Source organism: Amia ocellicauda, chromosome 8 (assembly GCF_036373705.1).
Source record: "Amia ocellicauda isolate fAmiCal2 chromosome 8, fAmiCal2.hap1, whole genome shotgun sequence".
Lineage (NCBI taxonomy): Eukaryota > Metazoa > Chordata > Actinopteri > Amiiformes > Amiidae > Amia > Amia ocellicauda.
This window is the reverse complement of record NC_089857.1, coordinates 21,679,489-21,693,106: the sequence shown is the minus strand read 5'-3', so window position 1 is coordinate 21,693,106 and position 13,618 is coordinate 21,679,489. Positions and strand designations below refer to the sequence as shown.

General features: G+C 43.2%; 1 protein-coding gene across 2 annotated transcripts in view; it reads right to left on the bottom strand.

The window, feature by feature from the left end:
* Positions 1–13,618, bottom strand: part of rusc2 (RUN and SH3 domain containing 2) — a 44,393-nt gene that overhangs the window by 11,609 nt on the left and 19,166 nt on the right. For both annotated transcript variants that reach the window (XM_066710684.1, XM_066710685.1), the window contains exons 2-4: positions 7,218–8,850; positions 6,193–6,712; positions 609–1,328 (exon numbers count right to left, since the gene is read on the bottom strand). In XM_066710684.1, coding sequence (XP_066566781.1) covers positions 609–1,328; positions 6,193–6,712; positions 7,218–8,720 — 2,743 coding nt within the window. In that variant the 5' untranslated portion in view covers positions 8,721–8,850. The remainder of the gene's footprint in view (positions 1–608; positions 1,329–6,192; positions 6,713–7,217; positions 8,851–13,618) is intronic.

Here is a 13,618-nt window from a genome sequence, read left to right as displayed (position 1 = left end):
AGAAAGAACATTGAATATTGTCCACAGCTGGAGGAGGAGGAGTCAGGAGGAAGTCTGTCATTCCTCATTTCTCAATGTTATACATGGAACCAGAACTAAAAAGATAAAAACTGATCGCTGTGGTTCTGGTTTTATAATCTCTTTTGTAAGCAGAGCAGAACATAACATTTTATTTTGCACTTTTTTTAATCGATTTAACTTCCTTTGGTTCTCTATTGAATTTTATCATAATTTTCTCTGTATGAAGTTCTTCAAAAATAGGAGCATTTTGCCTTAAAATAATTTATTTTTCTAACTGTTGTTTAGTGCTCGAACATATACTCACAGATATAAATATATAATTCATTTGCAAACAAGAATAAGTACCTTAATTAACATGCAGATGGTGACCGTAGAGACTGAATAAATAGGAAAATGAAAAATGAAGGATAGGGGGAAAAAAGCAGGAAAATAATTCAACACACGGCGAAGAGGCTTTTGGATCTATTCAAGATGCATGTAAACACAGATCTGGGTCAATGTTGAGTAGAAATGCAGTGCTTTGGGGGAAGAGAAGATACCGTCCTACACACAGTCAATATCTGAGCAGGGCAGAACTGGACACATACCGTTGGGTGGACGGGCGGCCACACAGGTCTGCGCACTGGCCCGGACTCCGTCACTGCTGCCACACCTCTGCGCCGGCTCTAGGTGTCCCAGCGGGCTGAAGCCGGCCGTGGGCAGGGTGGGCAGGGAGTTTCGGTGGAGGCTGTACCCGGAGATGGTTGGCAGGAAACTGGGAGGCTCCTTCTTCAGGGCCTGGGGTGGCGTGGCCTGCTGCAGCTGCTTGGAGAGGCAGTCCCTGCTCAGCTCCACGGCCTGGCTGGCATCAGTGGGCGGCAGCACGCAGGGCACGGGGGATGGGCGGACAGGCAGGAGACTGGCAGACAGGGGGCAGGACAGGCTGCGTGGTGGCTGGACAGCGCTGTGCCCCCGGTCTGGACTTGGGGTGCAGGTGGAGCAGGTCTCAGAACTGGGCGCCCCGTGGCGGACAGGGGAGTAGCTGCCCAGAGGGGAGGGGCGCACCGTGTTCGGGCCTGTTTTCTTCGCCCTGTTTTCATCTGCCTCCCTCTCTCCGCCCTCCTCTTCCCCCTCTCTGGTGGAGCCCCGGTCGTGTGCCGGCTGCCCGCTGGGCCGGCTGTACATCTGGCTGACGTAGTCGCTCAGCAGCGGGCGCAGCTTGGGCTGCTTGCTCAGCTGGTGCTGGAAGATGAAGGGCTGGATGGGCAGGGTAGTCGGGCGCTGGTCCTTGCTGTAGCGCACCACTGGGCGGCCATCTGAACAGACTCCTGCATGGGACACAGAGGAAAGAGGAAAACACATTTATAATAATCAGATCATAACCATTTACTCAGGCCCTTTAGCACACAGTCATACAATGACTGAAAATAAAACCCTAAAAACTTCACCCTGGTTTATAATAGCATAATCATAATAATTACAAATATTCATAATCATAATAACATCCTTCTTCAATGTTTTAAACCTTATAATTACCCATTCAAAAGTCATAGGTGTCAAATGTACTAATGCATTACAACTTCATGACTAAAGCAGTAAATATTATATCTGGGTTCTGCTCCTCAGTCTCACAAAGGTTTCTTTATCCGACTAAACCAAACCAGATAAATTGATGTTCATCAAATCCCTGCAGGAACATGCTGCATCTACATTTTGGGTGGGGCTGCTCTTTAGGTCCTGAAACACAGAATGCCTTGATACTGAGACTGGCATCATGATTTTCACAGGATATGGACAGGAGATCAATCTAAACAAATGTCCTATAAATGCCCTTAAAAACAATTTAACCAAGTACATAGGCTATATAATCCTCTCATTAATGTGGGATAAAAAGTCACAGTTACAGCCTAAAGGCCAAACCTGTTTTTACTTTAGTAAAGTACATTTTAGTTTAGGTTTTATAACACATAAAGCAAACAGAAAACACTATGAAATGAAAAATAGTGCCAGGCAGCCAAGAGAGAGTGCATGCCCTCTACTGTACACAGAACATCATAAAAGAAACAGTAACACCATGTCCCACAATCATGTTTGTTTACACACACTGAACAACAAAATATCAGGAATACATCTCACATTCCTGACTTTAACGTTGCTTGTTGGAGCCAGGGCTATTGTAAAATGTCAATCTCTGGCTGTTTTGATCAAGTCTCACCTCATGTGTTCGTGCTCTGCTACTGAGCTCCCTCTCAGAGGCATTATGCAGTGATTGCACAATCTGTTTGTGTTTCGAATTCAGAAGCCGTGACATTTCCACAACACTGTTTGCCTGCACTACATCTGGAGACCACGAGGGAGAGCACAGAGCCACATCAAGATAGACGACAAGAGCCAAGAAATCATTCAAATGATTAACTCATGTAATTATAAAGAAAAGGTAAAAGGTAAGATGCTATTCAAATATATATGCAAAAACTGAAGAGAACTACTACTGTAAAATGCCCAGGATGCAGAGTGTTGAGTTTTAGCCAGAGGTAAGGAAATGGGCTTTAATTGGGGCCAAAAGACAGGGTTACAATATTACTGCAGTTCATTTAACACTTGGTACAATATTTATGTAAGAGAGAAAACTCTAATTCCTAAAGTAGATCCTAGTTTTCTGTTTTTCAATCCAGGATCTGATCTTTTCAAAATAACATTAGGTTCATGTGTTCAAAGATGTGTCCCCCAACGTGGGATTAAAATAATATAGGATGTCCTGAATTTGATCAACCTCTTCAAGCCGTTTATTGAAAAATATGATACTGTTCTGTTATTCACTTCTCCTATCTCAAAATTCACTTTTTGAAAGTTTATTATTTCTACTGAATATACATCCTGAATATTCAACATAGGCCTTATCAGTACAGCCACTGTAGCTGGGCTACAACAATACAGTTTCAGCAGGGGTGGGGGTGTGGTTACTAGTCATATGCAGTGAATGATTTAAGTTAAAATAAAATATGAGATAAATTACACTCCAGGAACAAAACGTTGTTTGATTTAGACTGATATCTACTACTTATATCTGGAATTTGGTTATATTCATTAACAGATGCCCTCAAGCTTTCGTTTGTAAGAGAAATTGCCTAACTTTGTCCCAAATCAATTCCAGTATTAAAATGTTCCTATTAGCCTAACCTATAGGAAGCTAACCCATATTCTTAGATTTATGTTACTAAATTAAAATTGTATTATGTTCAACACTATGCAAGACAGACACTACCATGCTGAATACTAAAATGTATTTTAATCAGCACTGTTCCATTGGCAATGCTCATTCATGCACTAACCACCACTCTAATGACATCAAGCAAACTGTTTCTGGTTATTGATTTAAAAGGCAGCAAACAGTTTCTTACTGAACTGCAGGGCTAACTACTCGGAGGAACTAAATACTGTTTTAAGGTAGAGCATAAATCAAAACTCAAATCAAATAAACCCTAAACAGGAATTAGACTTCCAAAAAATTGGAAAAGGATCTCAGCTGTGAACAACCATGATATATATCTTACACATTGCTGGAAGGGACCGTGTGGTTATGAAACGTTGCGCTGGAATGTCCACCCCCAGGAATGTTCAGACTGTTTCTGAAGGAACACGTTCAGACAGTGACAGCTGACAAACACAGAGAAGTTACATCTAAGCCATCTTGAAAATCTGAGGTACTCCTTTCTGAATAGTTTGAGGCACGTCAGGAGGAATTCCAGGCATTGTTCTAATTCAATAAATCAAACCTCCTGCTGTTACCCTTCCGTTCTGCCCTATAACGACAGCGTAAGGCCACGACTCCACCAAGAGGAGGACTAGGGACAGGACATGGGCTACCAGCAGTTCTCAGTGTAATCTGACATCGCATAAACCACTTATCTGGCTATCCCTACATATATAAGCACCCAATTTTCTTAAATTTTTGAAAGAATACATGTTGCCATACAAGCACATGGTTACTAAATCTTATCTACCATTCACTGATACAGCAACAGATTATTTGCGGTTCACAACCCACATTCAGGCCAACCAAACATAACTCGCTTAAATCCATAACAGTTAACATTTCAATGACAAATGAATCTTTCAAGTCTAATTGTCAACCTCAACTGCCACATAGTACCATTTACACCGAATTGCAATCAATAGTAACACAGGTTGGGGGATTCATCAGTGAAGACTCACACAGTGGGCTGTGCTGGACCTGTGTACTTCTTGTTATTTTATTTTATGTTACTTTTGCAGATGCCGGTAACTTATTTAGCATGGGAATAAAACCATATAAACCCCCCTGAAAGGCAATTAAAGTAAATAACAAAACAGGAAGAACCAGAAGAGGATGCAAAATCAATATATAGTTTCTTATTGGAATCAGCTCAGAATTATCATTGAGTAAATGCGTTTCTTTTTGTTTATCATTAATAATTTATATCAAATCAGTGCATAGCCATAAAATGTCAGAGACAGACAGAGATATTAAAGTTTAGTCAACTGTTTCTGTTTCTCTTTTTCTGACACCACGAATGGGTCAGGTTACTAGTTTTCATTTTCAGTTGTACTAGGTATGGAATCCTAAAATGCTGTACTTTTTAGGGTATTTGCGTTCATAAATACCTCTATCAGAGATGCACACAGACACCGACGTTCTGTTCTGCACATCTCAAATAACAATGATTAAATAAGCATATACGCTCTACAACAAACCTGCATTTCAGAAGTAAGTGTACTCATAGCCTGACATCACAATGCTACACTTTATCATATTTGCTTTACTTTGTGACACAGTTTTATGTATTTTTGAAGGGCAGTAAAGTTGAACAACTTTGTAAGAAGCAGACAAAAGCTACACTACATTAGAGCAGCTAAATAATCAATAAGCAAATAAATAATCTACTCCACGCTGTACATTTCCTCATTCAGTTCACTCTTTAAATGAAGCACATGTAGGCTACGGTCCCCAGGTTATACACAAATAATACCAAATTAAAAAAAGCTATTTACATAAAACCTGCAGAATTTGTGTTGAAGTCCAGCAGTCTGCAAAACAGTCTAATCAGTAAAACAATCCCACTCACTGTGCCTTCTCAAACAATCTAGACCAGAGTAAGTGAACCGCAGAGCTCTGCCCAGCCGGTTTACGGTTTTATTAGGCTTGAGCAACAGGATGGTCTCAAGTCCAGCCTTTCCTCTCTCACCCACTGACACAGGAAGCAATTCATCCAGAGCTCCTTTTGCTCAAAACACAACTAGAGCAACCCTTTTAGGGATTTATAAAAGATGCCAAACTCTGAAGTTGAGATAAAGGACCTTCATTTTTCCTCTGTGGTATTAAAATATTGCATTCTCATTCACACAGATAAGTGTGTGGAAGATAAAATCCGGGAGATATGCAGCTACTTTAATTGTTTTTTTCTGCAGGTAAGAAAAAATGAAATGTTTTTTTTATTTAAATTGTGGGAAAAATATAATTTAAACATGAAAAAAAGTCTAAATATAAACATAAAATGTGGCCTACAATATCATGATGTATAATAAGTGTTTCATTAATGAGAATGGTGAGAAAAAAGCACTTTTGTGCGTGGTAAAATCTCTCAACTCACAGAAACTCGAAATCACTAATGTTCATAGCAGTCCCATTTGTGTTGAATACCTGATTTTACAGTGGGTGTGCACACAAGGTTAAGGGCTTTATTTTCAATTTCAGTTCTTGCATTTCATGAATCCTACTAGGAGTGGAATAATGACATCACACAGGCATGTGACAGGAGTTAAAGACATATTTGGCCAATATAAAACCCACACAAGAGCGTAGACTAATGATGTTTACCAATATATTTTTAATTTAAGTTTTATTTGTCCACCAATATCAACAGAGGTTAGTCCCATATCAAACAAACAGATACACTTGCTAATAGAGACAGTATTTTGGGGCTTTATGCAGTTGACGAAAGAAACAAAGAAGCAGTAAAAGTGTGTACATGAGAAAGTTTACCAACGAGAGGAGGCCATTCGCCCCATCGTGCTCGTTTGGTGTCCATTAATAACTAAGCAATCCAAGGATCGTGTCCAACCAAAGTCAAGATCCATATTGGAGGATGCAGAATCTTGAACAGATACATAGCACAGAAATGACAGATTACACACGCTTATTCAGGCCCTTACCTTCAGCTTTACTGCGCGTCTCCCTGGAGGCCCCGGGCGAGTCTCGCAGGGGCTGGGGGTCGGGGGAGCTGCTGTGTGGGGTCACGTCACAGCTCCCTTGGCTGTAGCAGCGCGTAAAGGGCATGGGCGGCAGGCTGTGGCTCTCCCCGAAATGGCGCAGCTCCGGGACGGGGGAGAAATCCTGGGATGAGGAGTCGGAGCTGGTCTTCAGGGGTGGCGTGCCCCCTCCCAGGCTGCCACTCTTCCTCTTGCTGCGGGCCATCTCCGCGAAGGAGGTGACACGGGGGGGCGGCGAGATCCGCAGTGCAGTGTCGCTCAGCCGCACTGGGCAGCTCAGCATGCGCTCCAGGGAGCCCAGCCGTGGTGGGGGGGACTTGTCCAAGTTGCGATCGTAGCTCCGGGAGCGCGGACGGCCCACTACATTGCCCTCGCTGCCCCCCAGAGGAGGAGACACGTTGATGTACACCTGCCCCTCGATGACATTCCGGGATTCCAGACACAGCTCCGTCTCTTCCTCCTGCTACAGAGAAGAACCACCAGAGATTGAAAAAGCAACCCACAATTGCAAAATAACATCTACTAGACTATTAAAAATAAAATACATTTAAAACTGATGATAAAACATAGCATGACATTTAAAAACATGAGATGGGATTATCAATGGAACTAAAAATAGACAATCAAGGTATTCGATTAAAAAAATAAGAAAATAAGTGAATGACACATTCATTTTTAGGTCTGAAACAAGACGCTCCTCCAAGCAAAGTTACTGAGTCACAGCAGACATATGCACTGTGAATCGTCAATGCTATTTTATAAGGTGACCTATACTGGTTACTTAACCATGTTAACCATAAAAAATGATATCTATGAAAACTCCAATTTAAAAAAAATGGACTAACAGGCTGTCTCTCAGTCTCAGGCTTTCCTTGAAGGAGTTCATAGCTATCTATAGAAGACCTACATCTCAGCGAACCCTTTCCACCCCATTAGGCATTCCTCAAGGCCCCTCTCCCAACCCCTACCTGCTGTGCCTCTTCCTCCGCGGGCTCGTTGGACTCCTCTTGGTCCTCTGGCTTCCTGAACAGGTAATACTCTGTGGGCTGGGTGGGGCTGCTCTTGACATGCTCTTCTGAGCAGCTGGTGATGGAGGATCCTGCTGGGCTGGGGGACGACTGAGAGGAGATGTCACAGGTCACCAGCTTGTAGTAGTTCTGAGTGGCCACAACGAGCCGTGCCTGACTCTGGAAGCAGGAAGTGAGGTCCGAGGTCTCGGAGAGGCAGGGCCCACCCTCGCAGTGCAGGTGGTACGAGTTGCAGTTGGCGTCCAGGGCCTGGGGCGACTGGCAGCTGCAAGTGTTGCCATCCTGGGAGGTGGAAGTGCCGCCCCGGGGCTCAGTGGGAGAGGTGTGCAGGTCCAGGTAAAAGGCGCCCCCTGCCTCCGGGTGGCTGCAGACGGAGGAGGTGCAGGACTGGTCCCCGGAGTTGAGGTTCAGGGGCTTGGCGGGGCCTCCGTTGTTCATCTTGTTGTAGATGGCGCTGAAGTTGACGAGCACCCCGTCGGAGCTGTTGCAGGAGGAGTCGCTGACATAGCCCATTTGGTGGTCCGTGTTCTCTGAGGGGTCCGAGAAGCTGTAGCAGCAGCAACGGTGGGCCGGTCCTGGCGGCAGGGGGAAGTCCGAGCTGGAGCAGCAGCTGCAAATGCGGCTCCGACGGCCGTTCCTCAGCGGGTCCTCCTCCTCTTCCTCAGTGGGACTCCCAATCCACTCCTGCTCTCCGCAATCCATGGACAGGGTGGAGCCACTGCTGCCGTGCCTCCGCTGGCATTCAAACCCGGAGAGGTCCAGGCAACCTGCTAGCCGTGTCGCTGTCTTAAGGGCCCCCGCATTGTGCACGGTCCTGCCACCCTCCTGGCCCTCGGCTATACCTGGTCTGCCAGTCACGGTGCACCATGTCTTGTGAACGCCTCCCAGCGTGTCATGCAGCAGGAATGGTTCAGGGGCGAAGGCCAAATCATGCAGGCCGAAGGAAGAAGTCTTGCTGCCGGGGGCATTGGTGTTCCCATGAAGATGAAAGGAGCAGTCTTCCAGGTAGCCATTCAGGTTGTCTGCATCATCACAGTCTTCATCGTCCTCCTCGTCCTCCTCCGCATTCAGGAGGAACGGGTTGTGCCGCTGCGGGTTGGCTTTGGCTGTGGTGTCCCTGCTCTTGGGCCGAGGAGGCAGGGGCGGCTCCTCAGAGTTGTTAGAGGAGGTAAAGGAGGAGGAGTCGCTGACCAGGCTGCTGCCACCCCTGCCGCCCCCGCCCCCGCTGGAGGTCTGGATCAGGCTACTGTACACCAGTGCCTCCCTGTGCAGAACATCTCGCTCGGGAAGGGACGTGGTGCGTGTCAGGCCCAGGTCCGGTTGGCAGAAGGGGCTGGCCCTCTTGACAGAACCGCAGCACTGCCTGCCCGGGACCTGGCAATGCACCAGCGGGATGTGATGGACGATGAGGGTCTCCCCTGACAGTGTGGGGGGGCTGTCCATTCTCTCTGGGGGAGGGGATGGGGGGATTCTAGATTACAAACCAAGCGCCAGGATCCAGACTGCGAAGCCCTCGGGACGACGGGATGCAGCAAATCATAGTACAGAGATCGTCATGATCTTGAGGAAACATCTGAAGAGAAGAACACAGAGAATAATCCAAGATTTACTTTTTACCTATATAAGGCTGACATTTTTATGATATCTATGTAGGTATGTTCTGGCTCAAGGTAAAGGCAAAGTTGGCAGGGTTAGTGCATGATGGCTCACCTTTTAGAGAAGTGACTGGAACAAAATATGAGATCTTCACATTATTAAAACAAATAATAGCTGCGAAAGAAAAAGTCTAAAGTATACAAAGCAAAATGCAAGAACTCATCCCTGCTCCTCACTGCTAATTTCCTATACCAATTAATAGCCATGCAATGACTGAATCATGATTCAATCCTGCTGTAGACACAGCTTCTGCTGTCACTGATCAGCTGCATACAAGCACAGTGCAGCAAACAATTCACATATGCTATACAACAATTTATTGATCACAGAGGAGTCAAATTCGGCATAAAGGAAACTTACCAAGACAAGAAACGAGCACACAAGAATCATATAATGTGCAACCAGGCAGTACTGAGAGGCCCGCATGGAAACACAATCAATCTTTCAATGCATAATAACAACAAACATATACTGTGTGTAAATCAACAACTAATACATTAAGACCTGTTCAATTTAATCAATGAATATTATTTATTACAATGTTTAGGAAGCGTCTGATTCATTGGACCAGCCTTGTGCTACAGCAGATGCTCCTCTGTTTCATTGAAGTTCAAATTACGTGAAGGACGGGCCTCTCTGTGCAGTAAAGCTAAATGCCAAATACACAAAGCCTCCGTGATGAATGAGCTTTGGGGACAGCAGAGCGCGCCGCTATGTCTTTGTAGAAAAATACCCACAGAGCCTTGCAACTTTACACGATGCCAACATATCTCTGGAGCAAAAGCAAATGACCTTGTGCCTATAATAATACCATGAACAGCACTTTGACAGTTTCAAGCAATATCCCATGCGCCATTTTAAAAATCAGACGACTGGATATCAGAGCAGAGCACAGAAGTGGCCAAAAGTGAAACCAGATAGTTGACATTATTACCCTGTAATCGATTGCAGTCCTTGACTCTGTGTACTTAGTAATTATGCATGTCTTTTTTCCCCACTTTGTAAACCTTTCTGACAAAATACAACAGTGGAAAAGGTGAGGATAGCCTGAAGACATGAGCTGTGGAACGGAACAGCAGAAATGAGATGGAACGCAGCGCTTACTGTGTGAGATATTTTTTGGGGAAAGCTAGCAGCAAAGCATTACAGTAATTCAATGCTTAGGTGACAGAAGCATGAAAGAAGCCAGTGTTGAGCTTCGAGTATAGCGGCCCTCAGGGAGACATAACAAGTCGTGAAATAGAAGTGGGTATTAAAGAGGTACAGTAAGTCTTAACCCCGATATAAAAGTAAAACTCAATAGTGGCTCAGTTCAAGAGTGCCTGTTGTAGTCTATTTATTTTAACAGGCAATACTCAAATCTTTTTCATTTAAATTGTTTGACTGTGTAAAATGGTGTCCCATTACCTCTTGCAACACTAAACGCTCAAACTGCTCTGACTACGTCTGACCCGCAGTGGTGCCGAGGAAATTTAATAGCCAATGTCCGTGTTTCTTTACAGTAGGACTGGTTTATTAATAATTTAAATAACAGGTGAACACGTGCCATTCCCCTGCTAAAGAGACACAAACAACTCTAGGAATAATGCATTTCAATAGTTGAGAGAGAGAGAGAGAGAGAGAGAGAGAGAGAGAGAGAGAGAGAGAGAGAGAGAGAGAGAGAGAGAGAGAGAGGTTTCATTACCACATAATAGCAGCCCTTACCTTTATGTAGACAGTGTGAAGTCATTGACAACAGGAGACGCCCCGCAGTAATGTTAAAACACTAAAGGAGGAGGCAGAAGCCAGACACATATAACTACCTCTTGGCCTGACTGCTGCACTCTGGGACTCAAAGGAAGTGTGGGTTGAAGAGGATCGTGTAGTTGCATAACTATCTTACAGGATTATGTAGGGTTCCTCTGCTTCTTACAATCCTGGCTTGAAGACAGCAGGTACACAAAGCAGTCTCCACAACCAAATACCATACTGCCATGTATCTTCTGAAGGGAGTAAAAAAACATCCAGAGAAAAACTTACTCACAATACTTTTGCGGATTAAACTCTTTTCAGTGTCACAACTCATCAGTTTAGGGACTTAGTGGATACTGATGAGAACACAAATGAAGTTTGACCATAAAATCCTATATCCTCCTGTGGAACACTTGGTCCTTAACACTTTTTTATGCTGCCACCGCTCTGATTGTGTTTCTGTCATGCTTTTCAGTTCACCAAGCCTTGGGGTTTTCAGGTCAATGGAAATTATGAAAATCACACAATTATGAAAACAATACAATGGGAATATCAAAGCCTTGAAGCGCTTTTGTCTTCTTATTCCAAGGCAATGATCTGTGGCTGGAGAATTAGCTCAGAACACACTGTCTTAGTCTCTTAGTCGAAGAAAAAAAGGAGGAAAAGGAAACCCTGCCTTATTTTATTTCTGTGCAGTCTATTTCAGTGTCAAAGGAAATGCACAATAACTCTCTGATTTGTACTCTCACCAGTTCCATTGAGAAAAGTCTAATCTTGTGTCCAATCTTTTTATATTTATTTTTGGATGACTGCATTGGGCATCTTACCATTCACATTCAATTTTTGTAAAAGTTCAATCATAACAGTTATTCCAATGTATTTACATGTCGCATACAGTCCCCAAGTGTGGTATCAGGATCACTGAGGTCCACAGAAACACACCAAATGACACAGAATACCTAAAACAGGATCTGCAACAAGTAAGAAATTAAATAAAGGCAAAGTGTAGCGTAGATGGTTTATACTTCCCTAAGGGAGAGATCAATACACTGCAACTGTGTTTTAGAGCTTCTGTTTCTGGAATGGTTTGTTCAGACAATGCTAACCTCTCGTCTGTAATCTGAGTATTGTAACCTGAATATAAACCTCACTGCATGTGGATTGTACCACCCGGCTCATTATCCCACAGTTACACCAGCTGATTTTGAAATGTGTCCGTATTCAATCAATTCCTGTTTTTTGTACATTGAAAAGGAAGATAACTTGTTTTTTCATTTACAGCAGTTTAGCATTCCCATATTATCAGCTGTGATTAATTATTTTACATTGTGGCTTTGCATGTAAAGCACTGTATAAGAAATAACTTCAGATTGCATATTTGGTCTTTAAATACGTCTGTCACCATTCACTACTCGGAAGGAATAAGTGGAGTCTCTAAAGTAAAAGTGTGTGGCCTACTTTATGAAAACATAGCATAGGCCTACATCTTCCTTTCTGTTTAACTTAAATCTTTGAGCAGGTGTCTAATATACATCTCCTTTTTTACAATGATTTCAGATGAGTACACTGAGCAAAAGCACTCAAGATACGAGCATGAATGAATCCTAGTCAAAGCTCCCCATTCCCCCTGGTCTTACAAAGCAGTATTTTATCAGAATGCCACACCACTAAATTACTCCGTGGTCACAGCAGTTGCTTTAATGTATTTGTATTTTCTCTCCTTCGTTTGAGAACACATTGGTGCTTGATGCCTGACATGCTCTTATCTCCACGTGAAGCCATGACTCTCACCAGATTAAACCCCCAGGCAGGACATCGGCTTAATCACTGCAGTGAAGAGCACAAGTTACCACAGCTGACTGGGAAGAAATCAAATCAAGCGGGTTTTTATTTTCTTTTAAAAGAAGTGGGTGCCATCCTACCTTCTAGAATGTTCCATCAGAGAAGCGTGCACACTACCCTTAAAAACACAGGAGCATGGCTGACAAAGGAACAGCATTTTTGAATGCATGACTAGGAACACTTAGGCCTACTTGCATTTTTTGTCATAGTGTCTTGCAGAAATCAGGTGGATTTAATGTACTTAAGCCTGCCAAAAATCAAGAAACAACTGTAATAATTCTGTGGCTTATAAAATCAACAAAGAGGTGACTTTTTGGAAAAGCACTGGGGCATTACAGGTGTACTAATAAGGACACAATAATAGGATTAGTAGAAACTGGAAATCACGGTTCTGTGGCTATAGATCACACTCAGACCTCAAGCTGTTAATGGGATTAGAGAGGGTTACTGCATACTAGAAGGTTAATACCCACTACAACACTTTTAATAACAGTACTCATGAAACATTACAAACTTCTGCCAGTACCTGTTTCCAGCTGGAGGAACACAATACACAGCCTGTCTGCACTGCAGTTAATCAGGGAACATTTTTTACTATTAAAACACACAGTTGGGGCAATTAGACAGTCCTGAGGGAGATTTCTAACCGGAAAAATCATGTCATAAGTCCCACACCAGTTGCAGGATCGTTTTATATATAAATTGGTTATACTTCTAAATAATTACAAAGAAAAGAAGTTAATAAAATTCATACGAACGTAAAATAAAATAAAAACAAAAGTGAAATCCTGCCAGATAGAAAGCACCAAATGAAATACCACACACCAATTATAAGCATTCCAAAATCTCATAAAACAATATTTGTTTTAATTAAAGGGGAAATGTAATAATGTGTACAAGCTAATAGTAGTAATTCTATAAAAACAATTATAAAAATAAAACTGCAGAGTGATGGAGACACACCCAAAATAAAACACCTTGCAAATTTCCACCGTTTCCTGTGCTGTGAAGCATTTTGGCCCAGTTTCACTAAACTAAGCACAGTCACTGTGTCTGGTCTATTCATAAACACAAATAAGGAAAAGAGCTTGGACTATTGTTGCCAATGAAGC